Source organism: Amia ocellicauda, chromosome 17, assembly GCF_036373705.1.
Source record: "Amia ocellicauda isolate fAmiCal2 chromosome 17, fAmiCal2.hap1, whole genome shotgun sequence".
In the NCBI taxonomy this organism is placed as follows: Eukaryota; Metazoa; Chordata; class Actinopteri; order Amiiformes; family Amiidae; genus Amia; species Amia ocellicauda.
The window spans coordinates 4723246-4746152 of NC_089866.1; the positions used below are offsets into that span (position 1 = coordinate 4723246).

Here is a 22907-nt window from a genome sequence, read left to right on the forward strand (position 1 = left end):
TCGCTTTGCACGGTGTGGCAAGTGCACATTAAAATGCATGTTTGTAAATGGATGCAGTGTCAGTAACTGGGAAGCTTTTGTATTCTTATTTAAATTAGCTTTCCTCTCGAGGTGCATGAGATATTGATATTGCTCAGATTCACCTGGAATACGTGTTTTTTTATGAAAGCACCATTACACAGCAGCTAAACAAACTCTTTGTGCTCAGATGCGTGTTTGTATTTGTTGTTATTGATTTCCTGGATGGACTTTGATGCTCCAGGACGTGGTGACGAAAGTCCAGTTATGGGTGGCGCTTACATGTTACATAGTTTCGGTTTCTCAGCTGCAGAAGTGTTGACGTTTTACTGCGGTGCATCCAGGAGACATTTCAGCGGAAAATAAAATCTGCAAAGTAAGATTAAAAGCAGTATAAACTGGATATAGTAGTAGTAGTAGTAGTAGTAGTAGTAGTAGTAGTAGTGGTGGTGGTGGTGGTGGTGTATTCGTAGTAGTACTGCAGTAGTAGCAGTAGACTAAATATTTTAAGTTATTTTCTCGTCAGCCACGTTAATCCTCAGAAAAAGTAAAGTCCTCGTATTTGCTGTATGATCTGCATTTACATATGTTGACAATAAATGCATGTCGTCGTCATATGTGTGTGTGCACTTATTGATTTGCATATGTATGTGTTTATGAGTTTGGTATCTAATCCAAATAGGAGTATTGGTGGTATATCGTAAGATCACAACAACGTGAACGTTTTCTTTTTACCGTGAAGATGAATGACATACATTACAGCTTGAGGATCTATATTTAACAAGACACAATTCACGAAACACACCCCGCTTGTTTAAACGAGTGTAATAATAGTTAACCGCACAGTAGCTGTGTTTTCCTAACTTCCTAGAAAACCTAATTGGGGAACTTACATGTTTGTAACGATGCAGCGAGTATATTCTCCTTATCGTTACTTTACCTACATTGAAATTATTAGTGTAAAAATGGTCCCATGCTAGCTAACATTACTCAAATGCTTTAAAAAGCCACCATTTAGAATCACAATTCCCAGATACATGATATACTGTCGGCCCAAGTTAATTGGGATTCATTACAATATGGCATCTGCATGGCGGTTGATGTGACAGAAAAAACTGTTTCCTGTAACCCTATATGTTTATTCTAGCCAGGCTGAAAGGGTTCATGGATTTAATGAAAATAAGAAAAAACTACTTAAAAACAGATTTTTCATAAAAATACACTTACGCTTTGCTATTTCTCAAAGATAGGGAAAAATGGTGTTGTTTTTTTCTAGACATTGGTCAAATTGAAGCAACTGTTCACCTGTACAACATGGCTAAATCCTCAAGCCCGTTGAGTTGAGCGTTGCTTAATAACCCAGCTGGGCTGTATCCAGTCCGGCTCCATCTCTTACGGGTCCTCTCTGTTCTCAGGACAGCCGCACCATGGCCACATCCAGCCTCCAGCTCTCGGATCAGATACAGGAGGAGTTCCTGCAGTGCAAGATCTGTTTCGAGGTGTACAGGACCCCCCGCACCCTGTCCTGTCTGCACTCCTTCTGCGAGCCCTGCCTGGAGCAGCTCCTGGAGAAAGGCCAGGGCAGCGTCTGCTGTCCAGAGTGCCGCACGGTGACTGACCTGCAGGGCTGCGTCCGCAACGCCAAAGCCAGCTTCTTCATCAACAGCCTGCTGGACCTGTTCCGCTCCAAGACCGACACGCAGGCCGTCTGCTCGCTGTGCCCGTCCCTCGGGAAGACTCCGGACCCCGCCTCCAATCGCTGCCTGGACTGCGCCGACTTCCTGTGCGCGCCCTGTGCCCAGGGCCACCGCTGCTCCAAGCTGACCCTGGGGCACAGTGTGGTGAGCCTGCAGGACTACGCCTCAGGGCGCTACGACGAGGAGGCCAGGGGGAAGCAGGAGCGCCACTGCCAGAGCCACCAGGACCCCCTGAGGTTCTACTGCAGCACCTGCAGCACCCCCATCTGCAGGGACTGCCGCATGCTGGACCACTTCTCACACCAGGTCCTGTCCCTGACCCAGGCCGCCGCAGACAGGAAGCCCCAGCTGGAGGGGCTGATCGGCAGCCTGGACGGCAGTGTGAAGAGCCTCTCGCAGCAAGAGCAGGAGGTGGACAGCGCCCTGCAGGAGCTGAAGGAGACCGAAAGCATAATTAAAGATCAGCTCTCAGGATACGTATCTGTGCTGATCGACCAGCTTTTTGCACAAAAGGATGCAGTTTGTGCAGAGTTATCCTCTTTTGTTGAAGAGCAGGAGAAGAACTACCTGACCATTAAGCAGGATCTGCTCAGTCACATCAGCTCAGCTCAGAGCACCAAAGTCTTCTCCAGACAGGTCATGCAGATGGGGAAAGATTATGAGATCCTGGATCTGGAGAGCAGCATTCAGAGCCACATTGAAAGACTGCAGAAACTCAGCATCCCTGCAGTGGGAGAGAAAACCCCTCTTCTGGTATTTAATGAAGACGCTGTGAAAGACCGTTTCAGAACTGGAATGTTCCAGTTAAGATTCGACCCGTCCAGTGATCCCGTGGAAGATCCGAACGGGAGTAACCCTAGCGTTAAACCAGTACCTGAGAAATCAACCCAGATATCTTCAGAGACAAATTCCCAGCCACCAATCACGCCCAATGTATTGCAAATACAGTCTCAGACACAAGCCTCTGCCGTGCTTCTACCCAAAGCTCAAAATCCAGTTTCTGTTGCTTTTTTACGTTCCTTAGAAACTGATGACGACAACAACAACTACACTGAAAACATAACTGGGATCAGCCTGTTCCCCGGCGGTGACATCGTCATCGCAGATAACAGTAACTTGGTAATAAAGAGGTTCATCCGAAACGGGGTCTTAAGGAGTACGTTTTCCACTGATAATGCAAACTGGGACAACCTTAATCCCTTCAGCCTCGTGGTCTGTGACGAGACCATTTACTTCACCTCAGGCAGCCGGCTGTACAAACTCACAGACGACGGCGATATAGTGCAGGTGTGCAACTTGCGAGGCTCTCACTCCGAATATGCCATCGCGTCCTATAACAATGAATACATAGCGGTCAGTGAGGGCACGTCCTGTTGCCTGTCCCTGTACGATGCAAGAGGTGGCCTGGTGGGACGCGTTCAACCCCCCGACGGAGGGAGGTTTGTCTTCATGGCGATCAACAGGAGAGAAGAATTCATTGTCTCTGACACCATGAAGAAATGCATTTATATCTTTAACCAAAAGGAAGAGGTCATTAACATTTGCAGCTCGGCAGATTCTGGTACCTTCAACCCGAGGAGCATCTGTGTGGACAAGTGGGACAACATTTTGGCAGTGGACGGTGTGAGGGTCCATTTGTTGTCACCTCGGGGAGAGTTCGTGCGAGTCCTCCTGGACTTAACCGGCCAAAAATACGTCCCAAAACTCATAACGGCCGATGACCGTGGACACCTCATTATGACCGATAGGAAAGGAACTATTAGAATCTACAAAATGTCCTACTAGTTGACTGATCGGTTGTGTCTAGTGGGATATTACTGCAACTTAATGCTTACAAAGCATTTCGTCAGTACTAAACTCATATACAGTAGTACGTCTGAAGGACCAATCTGCTCGGATCGTTTGTCAATTAGGAAAATCTCCATCTAGTCTACGTGTAACGAAACATATATTGTAAAACCTTCAACATATAGATCATTGTTATTGTCTCTTTAAGTTTGTGCAGATATAGATATATTATTTCTCATTCCGCAGATATTCTTTCTTCCTTTGAATATCATTCTTTCTTCTGTGTTCCCCCCACATTGTCTTAATCTTGTTTTTATTTTCTTTACTATTATTTATTTCTGCTGTTTGTGATGCTTTGTACCCTCTCCAATAATGTGGTGTTTTCAGGTGTGATTTAATTATTGTAAATTGACTTTGTAAAGCATGCTGAGATGGTTCTCACCCTAAAGATGCATATATGTTTGTACCCTTTAATTTGCATGCTTTTATTACTTTTCTACTGTTTGAAATATATGATATCAGATCATAACTGGACCAATTATAGTTATACTCAAGAGGCACGTTATCAGGACTTTCTTCAGCTTACAGTTTATTAAGAGTCGGAAACATTATCTAATTACCCAGCAGGCTGTTGAAGTGAAAATAAGATTATTTTTTTTTATGACTCTTGCATATTTCTGTTGACTCTTCAATGTTGATAGTTTTTTCTTCAGTACATGTGAATATTAGCCTTGAGGTGATTGATAAGGTTATCATCAGACCTCAAGAAACAACATATATTTTAAAAAATGAAAAAGGAATTTAAATAAAATGTTCCAAATAAGTCTGATGCCTTTTGTCTCCTGTTGTCCCCTTGTCTTTGTCTCATGGTGATGGCCTGTGTACAAACTTCTTCTTTCATAGTAGGCTGTGTTGTGGGGATTCACTCTTTACTCGCTGTGCGCAAAGGGAGTCTCAATATCAGTAGTTTCTGTGCAGAACTCAAACGCATTGGGTTCAAACAACATACTTACACAGTCCTGTTAATGTAATTAGTGACATAACTGTGTAAAACAATATCTGTAGTTTTGACATCCTAAGATGGACTCCAACCCCGTCTGAGCCGGTTCCTGTTTCCTTTAGTCGAGTTGTTGAGCGGGGGGATGGGGGAGGTCTGTGCTCTGTCAGTCTTGAAGATTGACAACATATATAGATATTAAACAAATCTCTCAGCTGCTTGAGTGCTTCATTTCAAACGTTTTGTCTGGGCTTCCTGAGTGTAAGTGAAACTGAAGGCATTCCTCAGCGAAGCAGGACGGTGTGTGGGAGGGTCTGCGGCGATATCTCTGTGTGCTTGTGAACATCTGTCTGTAAGCAGGCACTCCCGGAGCTCAGGGGAACTGAAACGGGTGCAGCTCTCACAAGTCACTGGGACTTATTCGTGAACCCGGGGAGACTGCAGCTGGAACCTCGCGGTAAGAGTGGAAAAAAGACAACATCAGTCCTTTTCTGGCTTTAAAGTCCTCCATTAACGCTGAGCTTTTTTGGTTACGGTAAAGAAATGAATGCAGGAAACTAAAGTGAACTATTTCCCCCGGCGAGGGAGTTGCCACATGACAAAGATGAAAGAAATGTAGAGCAAAGAGTTTTTAGAAACTCTCCGTGCTAATTGTAATTACTCTGATTCTGATTGCCTTTTCATTACTCACTCATTTGTAGAGTTGTTGATTTCTGATTTCACATTAGCTCTGTTTTGTTCCCTGCACTGTGTTTTTTTAGTGTTCGTTGAAGTAAGAAATGTCAGTTGCTATCTGAGAAGCTTTCATGGTTATGGAGTGAATGTGGTTTACACATTTTTTGGTTAACCTGCTTGTCTTATTTCAAAAAGACTTATGGCAGTTCTTTTCCACATAGATAAACCTCATAGGATTAAAATATCAATAGCAGTATACAATTCAAAGTTTCATATATAACAAGCATTTGACATCAAAGAATTAAAAGACAATCAGGAATAAAAGCATTAAAAAGTTTGTCATTTAAAGACTTCCTCTGAGAGCGTGGGTGACAAGAAAAAAAGTGAGATAAAATGTTGACTATAGGACTAAAGTGATATTCAATTTAGATCATTTACCACTAATATATATATATATATATATATATCAGGGCTGTGATTCAGCAGCCCTCGTCTCTCACTCGAGGTCCTGCAGTGAAAGATCAAGGCCCTGACTTTTCACTTAAATGCAAAATAGTCCTTTCACTTTAAAATTCCCTATGAAATACATATTTGGTTCTTTTTGGACATTGGTAAAGCTTTAAGCAGCTGTTCACCTGTAATAACCCAGCTGGGCTGTATCCAGTCCGGCTCCATCTCTTACGGGTCCTCTCTGTTCTCAGGACAGCCGCACCATGGCCACATCCAGCCTCCAGCTCTCGGATCAGATACAGGAGGAGTTCCTGCAGTGCAAGATCTGTTTCGAGGTGTACAGGACCCCCCGCACCCTGTCCTGTCTGCACTCCTTCTGTGAGCCCTGCCTGGAGCAGCTCCTGGAAAAAGGCCAGGGCAGCGTCTGCTGTCCAGAGTGCCGCACGGTGACTGACCTGCAGGGCTGCGTCCGCAACGCCAAAGCCAGCTTCTTCATCAACAGCCTGCTGGACCTATTCCGCTCCAAGACCGACACGCAGGCCGTCTGCTCGCTGTGCCCGTCCCTCGGGAAGACTCCGGACCCCGCCTCCAATCGCTGCCTGGACTGCGCCGACTTCCTGTGCGTGCCCTGTGCCCAGGGCCACCGCTGCTCCAAGCTGACCCTGGGGCACAGTGTGGTGAGCCTGCAGGACTACGCCTCAGGGCGCTACGACAAGGAGGCCAGGGGGAAGCAGGAGCGCCACTGCCAGAGCCACCAGGACCCCCTGAGGTTCTACTGCAGAACCTGCAGCACCCTCATCTGCAGGGACTGCCGCATGCTGGACCACTTCTCACACCAGGTCCTGTCCCTGACCCAGGCCGCCGCAGACAGGAGGCCCCAGCTGGAGGGGCTGATCGGCAGCCTGGACGGCAGTGTGAGGAGCCTCTCGCAGCAAGAGCAGGAGGTGGACAGCGCCCTGCAGGAGCTGAAGGAAAAGAAGAGGTCCATTGAAAGCGCCATTGAGGAAAATGTGTCAAAGTACCTGTCAATGATTGAAGAACAACTTGCTGCACTAAGAGATTCCACCTGTGCAGAACTGTCCACTTTTGTTGACCAGCAGGAGCAGAACTATCTGTCCATTAAGGAGGATCTCCACAATCACCTAAAGTCAGCTCAGAGCACCGTGGCCTTCTCCAGACAGGTCATGCAGATGGGGTGTGACTGTGAGGTCCTGGATCTGGAGAGCAGCATTCAGAGCCACATTGAAAGACTGCAGAAACTCAGCATCCCTGCAGTCAAGGGGAAAACTCCCAATCTTATTATCAATGAAGACATGGAGAGGGAATTTACAGTGAATAAATTGTTTAAACTAAGTTATGGTCCATGTGGAAGTGTTCTGCAGAAACAATCCAATGCTGTTGACAAGGCGGACAAAAGTTCTGCTGAGACAGAGGAGAAGGCATGCGCTGAAATCAACATCAAGTCAGTTAATACAAATTCAAAGACACAGCTTAAACCTGAAGTGAAGGAAGAGCCTACAACATCTACTCAAACTGTTTTGAGCTCTGTCCTCCCACAAAAAGTACCCCTGACAACAGAGATATCAGAGACTAAAACAAAAACTGCCCGAAAGGCAGTCTTTGTTTGTTCATTTGTCACTGGAAGGCAAGATGAATTAATTCCACACATAACGGGCCTCAGTTACTGTAATGGTAACATCATTCTGGCTGATGAAAGCAACTCTATGATACGATGCTATGATGCTGAAGGTAAACAAATGAGTGAAATTTGCACCACAAAAAAAATTCGACCTTGCAGTGTCACTGTGTGCGGGGAGTCGGTGTACTTTTCCTCCAGGGCGAAGCTTTATCGAGTCCTCCCGCATAACAAGTTCAGGTGCAACGAGTTGCGTGGTCAAAACTCTCAGTACCCCATCGCATCCTATAAGGACCGATACATCATAGTGAGTGAAGGCTCCTGCTGCAGCCTGTCGCTGTATGATCCCAAAGGCCGACGTCTGAGTACAGTTCAGCCAAAGGACTACCTCGGGGGGACGTTTCTCTTCGTGACAGTCAACAGCAGGGAGGAATTCATCATCTCCGACTTGGTGAAGAAATGTGTTGTTATTTTCAAGAAGGGCGGCGAGATCGTCAACGTGTGCAGCTCCACCGATTCCAACTCCTTCAACCCCTTCAGCATCTGTGTGGATAAGCAGGACAATATCTATGCTTTGGAAGGTTCCCGGGTTGTCCAGCTGTCCCCCAAGGGAGAGTTCCTGCGAGAGTTTTTAAGCTTTACAAAATACAAAACACGGCCCAAGCTTCTCACCGCAGATGACCAAGGCCGTCTCATCGTGGTCACTAAGGGAGGAATGGTCTTTATCTACAAATTATCGTACTAAGTCCCTGGCCTGGCAGGGCACACACTGTTATCTGGGTTTGGTCCCAACCATGTTATTAACATTCACAGTAATGTTGACCTGGCAAGCTGTCTGCAATTCCACCAGAATTGTGTTGAGGTCCCTCTCCAGTCTTAAATACAGATGTGAGCAGGGAGTTTATTCCAGGAGACAAAAGACAAGCAATCCAGCTCATTTAATCGATCTTCGAGAGCATCTGACAGAGTGTTGTTCTATCTCCATTTCTCCTAATGTGTTGTTTTACTCCCATTTTGTCTTAAAACCCATCCCCTGGGTCATGTCTTAAGTGGATACTTAACCAAGTATGTTGACCTATACTTTCTCTTCTGTCATACTGTACATGGTTTTGTTTATTATTTGTATCCTATGGTTTAGAGTACAAAATTAGTCTGTGCTCAGTTTTTCATGATTATTTTTATATCTGTTTATCTCTATTTATTTGCTGGACTTGTAAGGCATTTTGTAAGGCATTGAAGATGTTTTCTCTGTGTGTCTGTGAAGGAGGTCACTGCCTTTCTGTGTACGACCTCTTCCGAGTTCAAACTCGATACCCAGAAGAACAGGGTTTGATAAGAACCGGTTTAAGATAGCAGATTTGGGCTAATACATCAAAAGAAGCGCTCGAATGTGCTCTCACTTATATGGGTCCAGCACCGGAGTTGTTCTTTTCTGTTGTCCTGCCAGCATATAAATGCCTGTACTTCTTACGTCTTTAGGACAGTTTGTGGGACGGCTCCATGAATGGTCCTCATTGCGGCTGCTCCGAATGAATTCCTTTTATTAACCCCACATCTCTTTCTCTGGATCATATTATTTTGGACTCTTCAGTCTAATAACCCATTTCGTTTGGCCGTCAATACTCCCCCACACATTTTAAATCTATTCAACCTTCATAAGCAAGGACATGATTATAGTGTATGTGTTTATACAGCGTGGAGTAGACTATACATTTGTGATGCATAGAACTCATTTACCCCACAAAAGTGATGTTAAAGAAGTAATGACCTAAAATGTATTAATATTTTGTTTTCAAATGGTGCAGAGAATAGTCTAACATGAATGGCATGTATATGGTTATTTCATATGAAGGATTAAAATATATAAACACAACTAAAGCTCAATGCAGTTTGTTTTAAATCTACAGAACCAACCAGCATTAAACACTTTACTACACCCTTTAATAAACACACTTCTTACATTAGTCAGTAATGCTGCAGTATAATGTTGCTAAAGATTAACTAATCATTTACTTATTGAATTTAATTAACTAGCTCTCTATATACTCTAACTTTCAAGCAAAGTTGAATGAAATCACGTCGATAGAATTTAATGCCAAGCTAAGCCACGTTTTGTTTTGGTAAAAGCGCTCTGGCACTGAGGCCTACATTTATTCAAAGTACACCGCGTACATCATGGCTGTGATGAAAATAGAGCTGTTCTTAAGGGACAGGGAGACGAAGTTGTCGTTCTCCGTGTCCCACAGTGCCCTGCTGGCAATATTCACGCCCTGGCCTTTTTCTTCTCCCACGAAGACCGTCACGACGTATCGGTAGCGGTCGAACCCCTGCGCCTCGGTCAACTTCAGGATGTCGTCCGCCAGTTTATCCGCCAAATCCTTGCAGACGCTGTGGTCATACATAACCCCCGTAAACGTCCCTTTCAACAGCTCTTCGATTTGCTTTTGAAGCAGGTGTGGCATGAATTTGCGCACAGGCCCCATTCTGTAGGTGTTGGCCACTTTGGCTTGCTCCTGATGTGACTGCGAGGAGGAGCCCTGTTCCGAGTCGTCTACTTCTCCGGGTTCGGCCACGTCAAAGTGGGTCACACGGAGGCTGCTGTCCTTCAGGCTGTCGGTCAGGAGTTTCTTGGTGTAACTTTTTTCAAACTCGCTGCCTCGACGACCCTGCTGGGGCACGGGCTCAGGCTTCGGCTTCACGTCCATTTATGATCTTACAGGGGGTAACTGCAAATAAATCAATCGATCAATAAAAACTACAATCAGAGAACAAACGGCTGCAATACCAACGGCCTCCGCACAAGGGCGCCGCTGTTAAGTAGGAGCAAACAGCATCGCATGCGCATGCGTATCACTCACGTCCACACAGCGGGCGCGTTCGTGTCGCGCAGATTTCCGCAGCTCTGCGCAGATCTGCAGAATCCCACCGATCCCATTGGTGGAGCCGCGCAGACACCAATGCGATCGGTGGGATTCTGCAGGTCTGCGCAGAGCTGCGGAAATCAGCTGCGCTGCAAGAACGGCAAATGGCAGTGTCAGGTGTTTTCGCCTTTTAAATCTAAACAGTTTTTTTTTGTAGACATTTAAATAGTTTAAATATTCTTCATTCGTTTATGAAAGCAATATTATAAATGTATAATATTTAAATTCTGTGCCACAGCGCGGTTTCAGGAGAATGCACGATTAGGCACACCTTGAAAGATGAGCAAAATGTAACTAATATATATTATGAATATTACATTATTAACTGCTGAAAGTGTATGATCCCCCCCAAACACACAAAGTTCTATTAATGTACTTTTCAAATACTCCAATATTATTTCTGTTATTATTACTACTACATTTTCTTATCCAGGGCGACTTACAATTAATAAATCACATTATTTTATATACAATTACCCATACACATCAGGTACACGAATAAGACATGGTGTTAATATTAGCAGTGTTTGCGAGCCTCCGGCAGGGGGGTGAGGCTGCCTTAGAAACCGCTGATGTTGGTGGAAACGCAGCTCCTGTCTGGCGCTGCACACACAGCACAGGGCTATTAAACACAACTGAACCCTTACACCCATTCAACATCTGTTCCTCCACACAAACAGGCGATGGACGGCAATGTAGGAGGTATAAACGATCTGCAGGAGCAGGTCCACCGGCTGACCAATGAGAATGTAAGTATTCCAGCCTAATTGGGGAAGAGACCCCCCCAACCCAATCAACGATGGTTGTGTGAACGGTGAACGATTGCATATATGCAACATACATTCAATTATAGCTGTTTTTGTTTGTTTGTGTTTGATTATTTATGCATTTCCTAGGGAGGCTGTGCATTGTATAATAATAAAAGGAGCACGTTGTGCTGTAGATTGGGTGTAGGTATGGAGTTGTAGGATACAGCTCTGGAAAAAATTAAGAGACCACTCCAAGTTCAGAAATCAATGTTAAGTGGTCTTAGTTTTTTCCAGAGCTGTATATATGGTATTCATTTCTGAACAGCACTCTGGTCTGTACTTTCTCACAGGTGCAGCTCCGGGACAAGAATGAGCGTCTCTACAGTAAACTGGGCGACCTGCAGGGCAAGCTGGGGCGACTGGCCGGATCGAAGACCGACCTCTCCTCCAAACTGGTCTTCAGCGAGGAAGAGAAGCTAAAGGTGAGAGATTGAGAGTAGAGCGAGACTGAGACCCTGAAAAATACAGTGTTTCTTGTATAAGGAGGAAGGTTGTGCAGGTCTGAATTGCATCTGTTCCTGTATGAATAAATTAATGAATTTAATGATTATCATTTGAAGTTTACGGGTTGTATTTATGCTGAGATTGAGATGTTCCTTCACACTTGCCTAAGCAAATGCGGAGAAACAGCCAGGCACCCATCACTTGAGCTGGGACTCTGGGAGGCATTTTCTATGCACTTTTCCAGAAAAGGGAGGAAAAATACATTCTGCCAAAGATACCACTGTGGAAAAGTTTACTCCCGCAAAGTGAGACGTAATCGACAAGCTGATCCTTTCTCCGTGGCTTCTCCCAGATCTCAAAGGATCTCATCGAGGTGCAGATACAGAGCAACAAAATGAGGGAGCAGCATGAAGCCGAGAACTTCGAACTGAAGAATAAGGTGAGAGTCTGGAGCCAGCGCTGCAGTGCTCCCCCATCCCCCCATAGACCTTTGCATGTCGTGACAGTCCTTATCATGAGCGCATAAAAAAACTCAAACAAACAGAGGCCCTGATGGGTTCCCTGTGGGCGAACTGTGGGCGAATCGACGGTCTCTTTCATCTGCTATGGAGCGGGGCTTTTGCCTCCAGGATGCCGAGAGGGAAAACAAAGATCAGCGAGTTTGTTGCATAAGTTGGGTATTTTACATGCGAGTGTTTCGTGGTTATTGGCACGGTTTGAGGAAGGACTGTCAGCGCAGGACTGCAGAACCATCTAGTGCAGAAGATGTCCCTGTTCACTAAAGGAAGCCCATGAGCTGCTTCTTGCCGCCCTTGTGTGCCTGTTCCTCTCGTTGATACGGTCTGTCAACAGCTCTCCTCCTCCTCCTCCTCCTCAGATCTTGTCCCTGGAGAATCAGCTGGTGGAGCTGGAGATGGAGCGGGACAGGCTGAGCCGGGACAGCCAGGCCGCCGCGGGGCACCTGCAGGTGGCCGAGAGGAACCACAAGGAGCTGGCGGACGAGTACATCACCCTGAAGAGCAACTACTTGGCCCTGTGCAAGGAGCACGAGCAGGAGGTCAGTCTGGGAATGGACGTGGGAATTGACTAGACCCGAGACACGGAGAAACACAGAGGAAAGGATTACGGTGCCCAGGGGGACAAAGAAAGAGACACTGGAAGGCAAGGGAATGAATCAAGCAGGAAAATAATAAGTAACTGCGCTGTCCACAGGTTTCTCGGAACGAGGAGCTGAGCGCCGAGCTGCTGGGCCTGGCCCGCGCACAGGACGCCCTCCTCAAACAGCAGGACAGCCGGGCGCGGGCGCAGACACTGTACGGGGAGACTGCCCAGGAGCTGGAGAGGGTGCGGGCGCTGGTCAGCCGTCTCTCCCAGCGCAGGTCCCGGGTGAGGTCACTGCTCACACTACATGCTACACACGGCTGCCTTTCTAGAATCTGCAGAACAGACAGGCCGCCAGGAGTCAGGTGACTGACAGACAGGTCCTCACCCTTTACTGGTGGCCAGTATAACCCCAGGGGGCAGTTGTCATCATCTGTGTTTAGCCTCCATTAACACACAGCCTGACTGTTCTGAGAAACCCAAAGAAAATTGCACCACACACCCCCAATGAAAATAATAATGCACCCCACTAACATACAGGAAGTAGTAAATATTATGAATGAACCCATTACATTATAAACAAAGGGAAATTCACAACACGAAGACTGGAAGAATAAAATATAAAGAAAAGAATACAAGTACAATATCCTGTTACATCACAATATCAGAATGGGCTGAAGTTTGGAATGCAGGTCAAGGCCAAACACTAGTGTACATGTGTGTCTGTAAACGTGTAAAAGTAAACGTGTGGGTCTGTCATTGCAGCAGCTGATCTTGAAAGTGTTTGTGTTGTATCTTTCTTCACAGCCAAAGGAGCTGGCAGCGTCAGAACAGGATCGCAGAGCCCTGGAGAGAAGCGTGAGTCTACCGGTTATCTCCTTCTGGTGTGGTCAGCGAGTGGTCACCGAATGGTCAGTGGCTACCATGAGCCCGACATGACGCTGCGCTCGTGGTAGCCACTGAACAATTACTGACCGTTCACTGACCACCACAGACAAACTCAACTGCACTGGACTAAAATCGCTCCGCTGCTTCAGACACATACCTCGCCATGCCTCTTGTTTTTCCACAGCTACTGGGGAACCAGGACCAGATCAAGGAAGAGCTGGAGAGAATGAAGAGGAGCTATGAGGAGCAGCAGCACAACCTGGAGGAGAAAGTGTGAGCAACTAAAAATAATGAAGAATAAATCACAAAGGGCAGAATGTTTTTGCGATTGATTGTGCACCTGATCTATTCATGTCATGTAATTGATGTGAATCACACGTGGCACGCTGTGTCCTTTTCAGCGTGGCCATGGGCAAGGAGCAGCAGGCGAACAAGAGGGCCATCCGCAACACGCAGCACAAACTGGCCGAGCAGTCTGCGGTGAGGACAGTGAATTGGCAGTCTTGGTCTGCCTGCAAACCCATGGGTTAAATTACTTTTCTGTCAAGTGTGGTACAATTGCTGGAGCTCTATTAACCTAAATACCTGTCGCCTGTGAAGTTTACGGACTGAGCCATGTGCTCTCTGTGTCCCAGGCTCTGTTGAGCTCCCAAAGCCAGCTGAAAGAGGTGGAGGCGGAGAACTCCAGGCTGCAGCTCCAGCTGAAGGAGCTCAATGAGGAATATCGTGCCCGGCTGGTTCGCTACCTTCAAGACCTGGCCGTGAGTATCGGAGCCTCCGCTAAGAGCTCCGGTATCGAAAGAGGGCTCTTCCTAGTTAGACTTCTTGGTCACTTCTTGAGATGTTGTTCGTGTTCTCCTGCAGGAGTACGTGGACGCGTCTGCGGGGGGCCAGGGGGCCAAGAGACCCCCAGAGAAGTCCAAGATGAAGACCTTCGTGGACAACATGTTGCAGGACGTCAGGGCCTCCTACAGGTCTAGGGAGGAGCAACTGGCCGGGGCCGCCCGCGGGTACAAGAAGAGACTGCAGCGGCTTGTGAGGACACACGAAACCCTGCTCATCGCCTACAGGTAGGTCCTCAGCCCACGGCCTCTCTATACCACACGGATGAAGGTCTTGAGACGGCCCTGTTCTTACAGCTGCACTCCATCACAGAATGCAACGGGAGCAGATCCTGGCCCTGGGCGAGCACAGCCTGGACCCCGGGCCCCCCGAGTCCCACTTTGGCCTCCCTGAGGGTGAGCTGCAGAGTGAGCAAAGCCGGGAGCTCGGCCGCCTGCGAGAGGACAAGGCCAGGCTGGAGAGCCGGCTGAGAGACGCTCAGGAGCAGGTAAAGACCTCAGCTCTTTGCTAAAACTGCTCAACCACGCTGTCCTTCACAGCACAACAACACAAAGCTTCACATTGTTTGTCCTGTTTTGGTCCATGCACAAGCGTCGCCATTCAAATGCAATTAATTAATTTAGAGTAAGGGCCATCTTGAACTTGCAATGTTCTTCTGCGTGACTCTTTTTCAGAAGAGTGTCCTTGAAATCCAGCCTCAAAGCGTCTCTTTCCAGGAGTGAGTAGACCGATCTATTTATCTTTCACTTAGTTTTTAATAGTATTTAACTAAATATAGATTCATTAATGGAGATAAACAACAACAACAACAACAACCATGGTCATGGCTCGGTTCCTACTGAATATTGACACGTGGCTCTGACTGCTCTCTCTCTCAGGTCAGGAACAGCTGGGAAGGTCACAGAAGACACCTGGAGTGACATCAGAAAGCAGCTGAGGGAGTTCACACATTCAACCCAGGTAAATAAAGATATCTAAATGGTCACCAGCAAAGGCAGACACCTTGGAAGCTCCTGGGATGAATAGCCTATAACCGACTGAATCCAGACTGACGTGCAGTAACAGGCGTTATATCTTCTCCCTGCTGCCAGGAGGAGCACGAGAGGGAGCGAGCCCAGCTCCTCACCCGGGCTGCGGTGGCCGAGGAGCAGGTGTCCGAGCTTCAGGAGTATGTGGACAAACACCTGGCCAGGTAACTAAACACGCACATGCACAGGGCCGCAGATATCACAATTTTATACAAATGTATACAAGTTTATGAACACCACAGAGTCCAGTCGGAAACCTGTATCTGCGTCTCACTGTCCATGTGGTTTGAGATCAAATTTGTGTCTGTGCAGACACATGATTTCAAGCCAGATGTTTGAAATATAACTGCTCCTGTCATTATTACACTGATCCAAAGGTTTCTGAGCATCTGTATTCATGACCACTGAACCCCACATAGATTATTTCTGTACCCAGACCACAACGGATCCCAGACTCTAGGACGTTTATCCCTCCTTCCCTCCCTCCGAACCCATAACCCCTAATCATACCCTTGGTATGTGCACTGTGGACTTACCCCTCTCCTCTCTCAGGTACAAGCAGGAGATCATGCGGCTGCGGGAGCTGATGGGCACCGATACAGGGCGTGCCCACAGCGCGGACGCCCCCGAGCCACGATTCCAGCGCCGCGGCAAAAGGAACCCCAGCTCCGACCTCTGACCTCTGACCAAACACCTCCGCCACGTGGCCACCGGTCTGAAGCAGATCCCACACAGCAGGAATGAACCCCAGACGCGATCGGCTGATACGCTGACAAGGAACCCTCTCGATTTGAATCACTATCTGGCATTGTGTTGGGGGTGGCTGTTGGTTTCAGAAATGCAATAAGGCAATTGTACAGACAAGCCCCATTAAGAAATTCTCACCTGTCGTCTTTCTTACCTGTTTTTTCCCCCTTGATGAACACTGAGGAGTGAAGTTGGGACACAAATGAGATATTTGGTCTCTGAGGCTTATTCTGTAATTATTTTATTGGCAACAAATATGAAAAAATTATCACTTTCTTTTTTGGTTATAGATTAACTCATCAAGATTGCCTTTTCAAAGGGTGTTACAGGACCAGGTGGTATGTAACAAAAGCTAAAAGTGTAGCAGGTTAACGATACATATATGGACCATTACAGCTACATAAAAAGCCCCGTTATTTACCTTCACAAGATATGAAACACAGGACTGTGAACTGATAAGACTTAAATAAACCAGTTTTAAATTACTAAAACCTTCTGCATTGTAGTTCTGACTGTCTATAGATCGTAGCACTGGTCTCAAAGGTGAAAACATGAAGAGATCACTGTTCATATTGACTCTTCCCAGATGACTTATGGCTAACATATCCTGGTACTCCACTCTCCTTATTGGGAATACTTAACATTATTTTGAGACTCCACTGACCACATCTATGAGCCCCACTAGGAATTACAGTGTTGGGGTTCAGAGTAACAGTTTAAAATCAACTATATATAGCACACATGCTGGGGGATAATCTTTCCTCCACTTTTAAAACAGCAATCTAAAAACCTAAAATACAATTATTTTTAAGTACTCTGGTCTCTCGTTGAGACTGTAGATGGGGATGTTGAACCCAGATTTATGTAAAAACAAATCCCACCAAAAACAGCGTAGGTACGGGACGTAGTGAACCTTGTCTTTGAATAAATGAATTATGTATTTTTTGGCAAGACTGGTCCACCCAAGCTGTGTGCCGTGACTCGGACGCCCACCGCCAATCTCTCCAGCGTGAACCAGGCAGAGCAGGTCCGCAGTCTTCCCGGGCTGGAGGAGAGCAGAGCTACGGCTTTGTACGCACGTCTGGCTGGGCACTGGAGGCTTCTGCTGCCTGCTGTGTGTGGGTGCCAGGCTGGCGCTGTGCCCCCATGTTGTAGGCCCAGGTGCGGTCCGCCCCCTCGCCCTCGATGCGGTACGCTGTCCAGCCGGGGAAGGGGAAGCGGCCGGCGACCACCAGCGCGTCTGAAGACAGCTCCGTCATCAGCTTCTCCTGCAGGAGCGGGAGCTGAGACAGGCAGCGGGTCAGGGCAACGGGCGGGGAGAGCTGGCACTTCCATTCTCGTTCAAAACTGCGACCCAACCCAGTCCTTTGTGAACCTGATGCTGCCCACTCAGGATGGGACATGATCGTGCAATGGCACCAGAAAACATAAAACTGTGTTGGAGCTCTGCAGTGTTATAAACAGTGCCTTGGAGGATCATGTTACAGGTTTCGTTTCATGAGCTTTAATGCGCAAATAAAGTACAATTCAGGAGTCCGTCCTCACCTCCTCCCCTTCGCCGCTCCAGTGCAGCAGGACGGCGGCACATTAGCATAAAACCGATTAACTCCGAGGCTGGCGCTTCCCCTCTGGCACCGTTTCTTTCATGTTATTAAAAACAGGAAATGAACTGCGAAAACCCGGCTCTCTAAGTCTGCAAGTGCAATTAGGGACACGAGGCACTTTCCTTTTAGATTTTTAGTTTTTTTATCACCAGAGACCCCTGTGATTTGCCTTTGGGGCATTATCTGAACAAGGTTATTAAATCATTCATTAAAAAAAAGTGAAATGAACAGAGAAAATCTCAATTTCAACTCAGTGTGTTATATGTGGATAAGTGGCCCTTAATTACTTAACTGGCTGAAATAAATAATACAAATATAGGAATAAATTCCATGACTTGGAACTGCGAAGAAAGTGCCAATATTGCCTGGACTAGAGCAGGACACAAACACTGGAGGCTATGAATGACCTGAACTGACACACAAACTCCAAACAATCCCTCATTCAGAATACCACAGCCTGTGAGACACACACACACATTTACTCACCACACTAGGAGCCAGAAACACTGTGATGTTCTTACAATCAGCTAGACTGACCTGGGAGGAAAACAAAGCCGTCAGCACAATCCTCCGTACAAACCCCAGTTCAGTTGTAATTTACCCAATACCAAAACACAAACAAACTAGCTGAATTCATCAAAAATCTGATGCTAATCTTGGAGGGCACACGCCCAATTTGAGTCCGAGTGGTGGTCTTTTGGGAACCATTTCTGGACAGTCTTAATCCGACAACACTACGGTACACGACAGACACGACGGAGATGGAGACCAGCCTGGCTCACCTTCCACAGGTCCTCCCGCAGGTAGGACACCTTCCCAGAGTGGCCGGCCCTCCAGGCGTGGAAGTTGGACAGGCGGACCAGCCAGGGGTTCAGCTCGTAGCCCACTGCCGGAGAGAAGCCCTGTCTGTAAGCCTCCAGTACCTGACCTCACGGGATTCAAAATCAGTTAAACTATCTGTCCCATCAACTTCGGTTCTCTGGGACACTCGAGCCTAATTGGGGACTTATATGATATTCTGAGCCTCCTTTCACAGGATACACTTCAACAAACCATACAAGCTCATGGTATTATCTAAATCAACTGTATAACCGACGTAAATCGACGATATACACCGATCAGGCATAACATTATGACCACCTGCCTAATATTGTGTAGGTCCCCCTTTTGCCGCCAAAACAGCCCTGACCCGTCAAGGCATGGACTCCACTAGACCTCTGAAGGTATGCTGTGGTATCTGGCACCAAGACGTTACCAGCAGATCCTTTAAGTCCTGTAAGCTGCGAGGTGGGGCCTCCATGGATTGGACTTGTTTGTCCAGCACATCCCACAGATGCTCCATTGGATTGAGATCTGGGGAATTTGGAGGCCAAGTCAACACCTTGAACTCGTGATTCATCAGACCAGGCCACCTTCTTCCATTGCTCCGTGGTCCAGTTCTGATGCTCACATGCCCATTGTAGGCGCTTTCGGAAGTGGACAGGGGTCAGCATGGGCACCCTGACTGGTCTGCGGCTACGCAGCCCCATACGCAACAAACTGCGATGCACTGTGTGTTCAGACACCTTTCTATCAGAACCAGCATTCACTTTTTCAGCAATTTGAGCTACAGTAGCTCGTCTGTTGGATCGGACCACACGGGCCAGCCTTCGCTCCCCACGTGCATCAGTGAGCCTTGGCCGCCCATGACTCTGTAGCCGGTTCACCGCTTTTCCTTCCTTGGAGCACTTTTGATAGGTACTGACCACTGCAGACCTTGAACACCCCACAAGAGTGCAGTTTTGGAGATGCTCTGACCCAGTCGTCAAGCCATCACAATGTGGCCCTTGTCAAAGTCGCTCAGATCCTTACGCTGCCCAACACATCAACTTTGAGGACAAAATGTTCACTTGCTGCCCAATATATCCCACCCACTGACAGGTGCTATGATAACGAGATTATCAGTGTTATTCACTTCACCTCAGTGGTCATAATGTTATGGCTGATCGGTGTATATGGCTGCAGAGCTTGTTTAAGACAATATGAGCAGGTCGTGCCTGGGATGTGCAGATACCGAGTGGAGACGGGACTTACAATCCTGCCGTCTCCGGAGCCCAGGTCTGCGATGCGCCCAGACCGACCCTTCAGCAGCGTCATCACGTTCTTCACCTGCACCCGGCTGGCTGGGAGATAGGGAACCTGCAGGGTGAGGAAATAGCAGGTTTATATCACAACATGATCCAAACAACGCACAGATTGTGTAGGGAAGGTGGAATAGAAACAGTTCCTTCCAAGGCAGGCAGGGTACTAGGGGACCTCTACAGCCAACGTCCGTGACAGCCTCAGGAGGGGACACACGGACGACATGGAGGAGGTCCCAGCAGAGCACTTCCTGAGAGGCGCGGGTCACGTCCTGTCTCAGGCCGCGCTCGTTCCCGCTCACCTGTAATCTCAAAGGCACCCTGCGGAAGCCTGGCATGAGCACGCCCACCCACACGGCGTAGGCGGTCAGCCCAGTGCCCGCCGCGATCTGCAGAAGGCCCCCGACCCCCAGCCGCCTGTCCTTGAACTCGGCCAAGACCTCCTCCGGGGTGTCCTGGTCCATGCCCGCCTGCGAGGACGACACAGCGACGTCAAAGGATCCCAACAGAACAGGGTCTGTCCCCCGAGGGCCACAGTTCAGCAGCTCAGAGGGTCCTCTCTACATCGGCAGCTGCTGAGAACCTGAGAGGAGGGCTGTGCAGTTACACGACACATTGCTACATTTGTAATCAATTCTAAGTCAAAGTAACAACTGTTTTACATATTAGAGGCAAATATTTCCAAATAGAAGCCAATACTAAGTTTGGAAAGAGCATCTGTTCACAGTGTGCAGTGCTGCCCTTTCTTCGCATATCGCATACTCCACGCAGATCTTCGCGCTCCACCAATGGGATTGCTGGGATTCAGCAGATCTGCGCAGACCTGCGGCAATCTGCGCTACACGAACGCGACCTTCACTGGTACAATAATTCGTGCAGTTTTTAATGTTGACAACATTTTAAAAACTTCAAAAGGCTCATTCGTTCAATGGCGATCAACATACACAAATACCCGCGATAACCCGTGTTTCCTCAGCGCAGCAGCGGCCACAGACCCGCACACGACACTGACACCAGCATCGAGTAACCGGGTTGTTTCAGCCGACTTCTCCTCTATTGTTCAATCGGAAAATGCTGTAATCAGTTAATCAAACGTTTGGGAAACGAATTCGTTTTTAAAGAAATAACTTCAGACTGACCTGAACCGGAAGAGGCAGCAGCGTGTGCGCCGGCCAACGAGGTCCCGGGAACCGCCAGCTGCGAAACATGGTTCCGCTCTCTGTAATCATGATCATCATCATCATCATCATCATATGACCCCACAAATAATGATGATTAATAGTCTTATTATTGGTTTGATTTTATTTATGTGTAAAAAAAACTGTTTTTATCCACTTCAGTGATATATAGTTAAAATCTTGTCTATTAAATCCATTCCTAAAACTAAAGAGCACAAAATCCCCAAAGTGATGTTAGTCACTCATAGACGTTGAATAGATGTATCAGAAAATGTTACATTTAAGACAGTAATTACAGCTACTTTTAGTTGTTTATATATGGGGTTGTACAAAAAAATCCACAATTTGTAACAGTTTTATTTAAAACCAGTGCATTAGTGTTGGTGCCCACTTTGTTTATAGTATTCCTTAATAATAATTGAACAATGAAACAGGTTAGTAAACGTTTGGAATAATACCCAGTCTTTCAGAGGGAGTGAAGGTACACAACGCCACACTAGGTGTCGCTGTCTCACACGCGTCCTCCTGGCTGCAGGGACTACAGGCCTCATGAGAAGAATCCAAGGAATGTCTGCACAGCTTACATCGATTTCACATCAGGTTCGGTGGAAGAAAAAAGCTTTGACAATGAAATGCTATCTGACTGAAAACAATTTAACCATGACACGGCATGGGGAACGAAGCAGATGCTTTACACTTTACACTCTGAATGCACAGCTGACACTTACACTCTCATTAGGGTGTCTGTCTTCAGGGCGACTTTTATTTTCATCTGGAAAATTATGCAAAGAGTTTCTGGTGCTGAGCATCTTCTCATCCTGAGAACCTGTGTCTTTTAGACCCTTTTGCCATCATTATGGGAGACCTGTATTGCCACGTTTTAAGCAAAATCATCCGTGTACTAAAGCTTGCGTTCTCCTTCACAATTTGCTCATGAAAGAAATCTGATTTGATCTGAGGAAAACAAAACTCTCCATAACATTTAAGTGTGGGAATGTTGATTCCTCTATTAAAAAGTCTGCTATCTGGGTTTTAACTGCAATGTTCTCAATTCCAAAATAATTACTTTCTCCTAACATAATTTAAATACCTTTCACCACACATTACATCAGATTCTAGGCTCCAATAACAATAAACACAGTGTGCTCTAACACAAAAACTTCACCTTAAACTAGCCGATTGTTTAAACAGACTATACAGGAATCAATTATGTAGCCGAAGCTTTGGGGAATACAGGGAATACAGATTATATGATCGGTCATGGGGGCGGGGGGCACTCTGATGGGAAGCAGCGTTCATCAGTTGTTGCGATACAGTGGGCTCCTGTACCTCACAGGGTCCCTGGGAAAGCAGAGGGAGGGCTGGGCTTGGCTGGGCCGATGCCAAGAGCGATACTGTGCCAGAGATAAGGGAAGGGGGGCGGCTTTATCTGACCAGTTGGTTAGTGGGAAAACAGCCCTGGGACCCGAGTGAGGGAGCCGCTAATGGAGCGAGTGTAAACTCCCCGGAGAAGCTCCACTGCCCATTTCCCAAGGCAGCAGTAACAGATAAGAGACGGTGACCTCTGACCCCGCATCAAAGCACTGCAGAAGCAGCTGCGCACCCCGGCCCCCTCAGACCCTTGTGTGGGTTGGAACGGCGTAATCATTTTTGAGAAATGGATTTGGCACTTCTGTCTAATTATTCCTCCTCTGAAGTCGGGGTCACAGCAGCACTTATAGCCTTTTGTTCGTGCTAAAGTAAACATTTGAGCTTATTATTATTAATAATCTTTTTTTTACTGTTTGTTTTTTTATTCTGTTTTTCTTTTGTCTGCAGCGCTGGTGCAAGTCGAGGCACACGCCCACACACGCACACTCGCTGGGTTCCTGTGGGCTTTTCACAGCCTGAATCTGGAGGCCAGAAGCCTTTGATTTAAGTGTAAGGGCTGTATTGTGTGCCAGGCAAACTGAGTAGGAAAAAA

General features: G+C 47.0%; 5 protein-coding genes across 10 annotated transcripts; 3 read left to right on the forward strand and 2 right to left on the reverse strand.

Moving 5' to 3' along the window:
- Window positions 1–283: 283 nt before the first annotated feature.
- On the forward strand, window positions 284–4327 carry LOC136713261 (E3 ubiquitin-protein ligase TRIM56). The gene is made up of 2 exons (XM_066690330.1): window positions 284–394; window positions 1434–4327. The coding sequence occupies exon 2, from the start codon at window positions 1446–1448 to the stop codon at window positions 3498–3500; it is 2055 nt and encodes a 684-aa protein (XP_066546427.1). The 5' UTR covers window positions 284–394; window positions 1434–1445; the 3' UTR covers window positions 3501–4327.
- Window positions 4328–4528: 201 nt separating this feature from the next.
- LOC136713260 (E3 ubiquitin-protein ligase TRIM56) lies at window positions 4529–9134 on the forward strand. Of its 2 annotated transcripts, none has more exons than XM_066690328.1 (2): window positions 4529–4957; window positions 5877–9134. In XM_066690328.1, exon 2 carries the CDS (start codon window positions 5889–5891, stop codon window positions 8004–8006), a length of 2118 nt encoding a protein of 705 aa, XP_066546425.1. In that variant the 5' UTR covers window positions 4529–4957; window positions 5877–5888; the 3' UTR covers window positions 8007–9134. The 2 variants fall into 2 exon arrangements, with proteins under 2 accessions (XP_066546425.1, XP_066546426.1); XM_066690329.1 differs by having other exon boundaries at window positions 5882–9134.
- Window positions 9135–9201: 67 nt separating this feature from the next.
- On the reverse strand, window positions 9202–10171 carry LOC136713265 (dynein light chain Tctex-type protein 2). The gene has a single exon (XM_066690338.1). It carries the CDS (start codon window positions 9964–9966, stop codon window positions 9412–9414), a length of 555 nt encoding a protein of 184 aa, XP_066546435.1. The 5' UTR covers window positions 9967–10171; the 3' UTR covers window positions 9202–9411.
- Window positions 10172–10622: 451 nt separating this feature from the next.
- ccdc78 (coiled-coil domain containing 78) lies at window positions 10623–16170 on the forward strand. The gene is made up of 15 exons (XM_066690331.1): window positions 10623–10931; window positions 11282–11413; window positions 11788–11874; window positions 12313–12492; window positions 12648–12821; window positions 13344–13394; window positions 13609–13697; window positions 13826–13904; window positions 14060–14185; window positions 14289–14494; window positions 14580–14754; window positions 14942–14985; window positions 15146–15227; window positions 15359–15459; window positions 15848–16170. Exons 1-15 carry the CDS (start codon window positions 10866–10868, stop codon window positions 15972–15974), a joined length of 1719 nt encoding a protein of 572 aa, XP_066546428.1. The 5' UTR covers window positions 10623–10865; the 3' UTR covers window positions 15975–16170.
- A 91-nt stretch (window positions 16171–16261) lies between these two features.
- antkmt (adenine nucleotide translocase lysine methyltransferase) lies at window positions 16262–20979 on the reverse strand. 5 transcript variants are annotated; one of them, XM_066690332.1, is made up of 6 exons: window positions 20906–20979; window positions 20069–20236; window positions 19720–19824; window positions 18429–18569; window positions 18133–18183; window positions 16262–17325 (listed from the first exon to the last, which is right to left on the reverse strand). In XM_066690332.1, the coding sequence occupies exons 1-6, from the start codon at window positions 20972–20974 to the stop codon at window positions 17104–17106; spliced, it is 756 nt and encodes a 251-aa protein (XP_066546429.1). In that variant the 5' UTR covers window positions 20975–20979; the 3' UTR covers window positions 16262–17103. The 5 variants fall into 5 exon arrangements, with proteins under 5 accessions (XP_066546429.1, XP_066546430.1, XP_066546432.1 ...); XM_066690333.1 differs by having other exon boundaries at window positions 20069–20349; window positions 20906–20969; XM_066690335.1 differs by lacking the exon at window positions 20906–20979 and adding an exon at window positions 20719–20890 and having other exon boundaries at window positions 20069–20349.
- Window positions 20980–22907: the final 1928 nt, after the last annotated feature.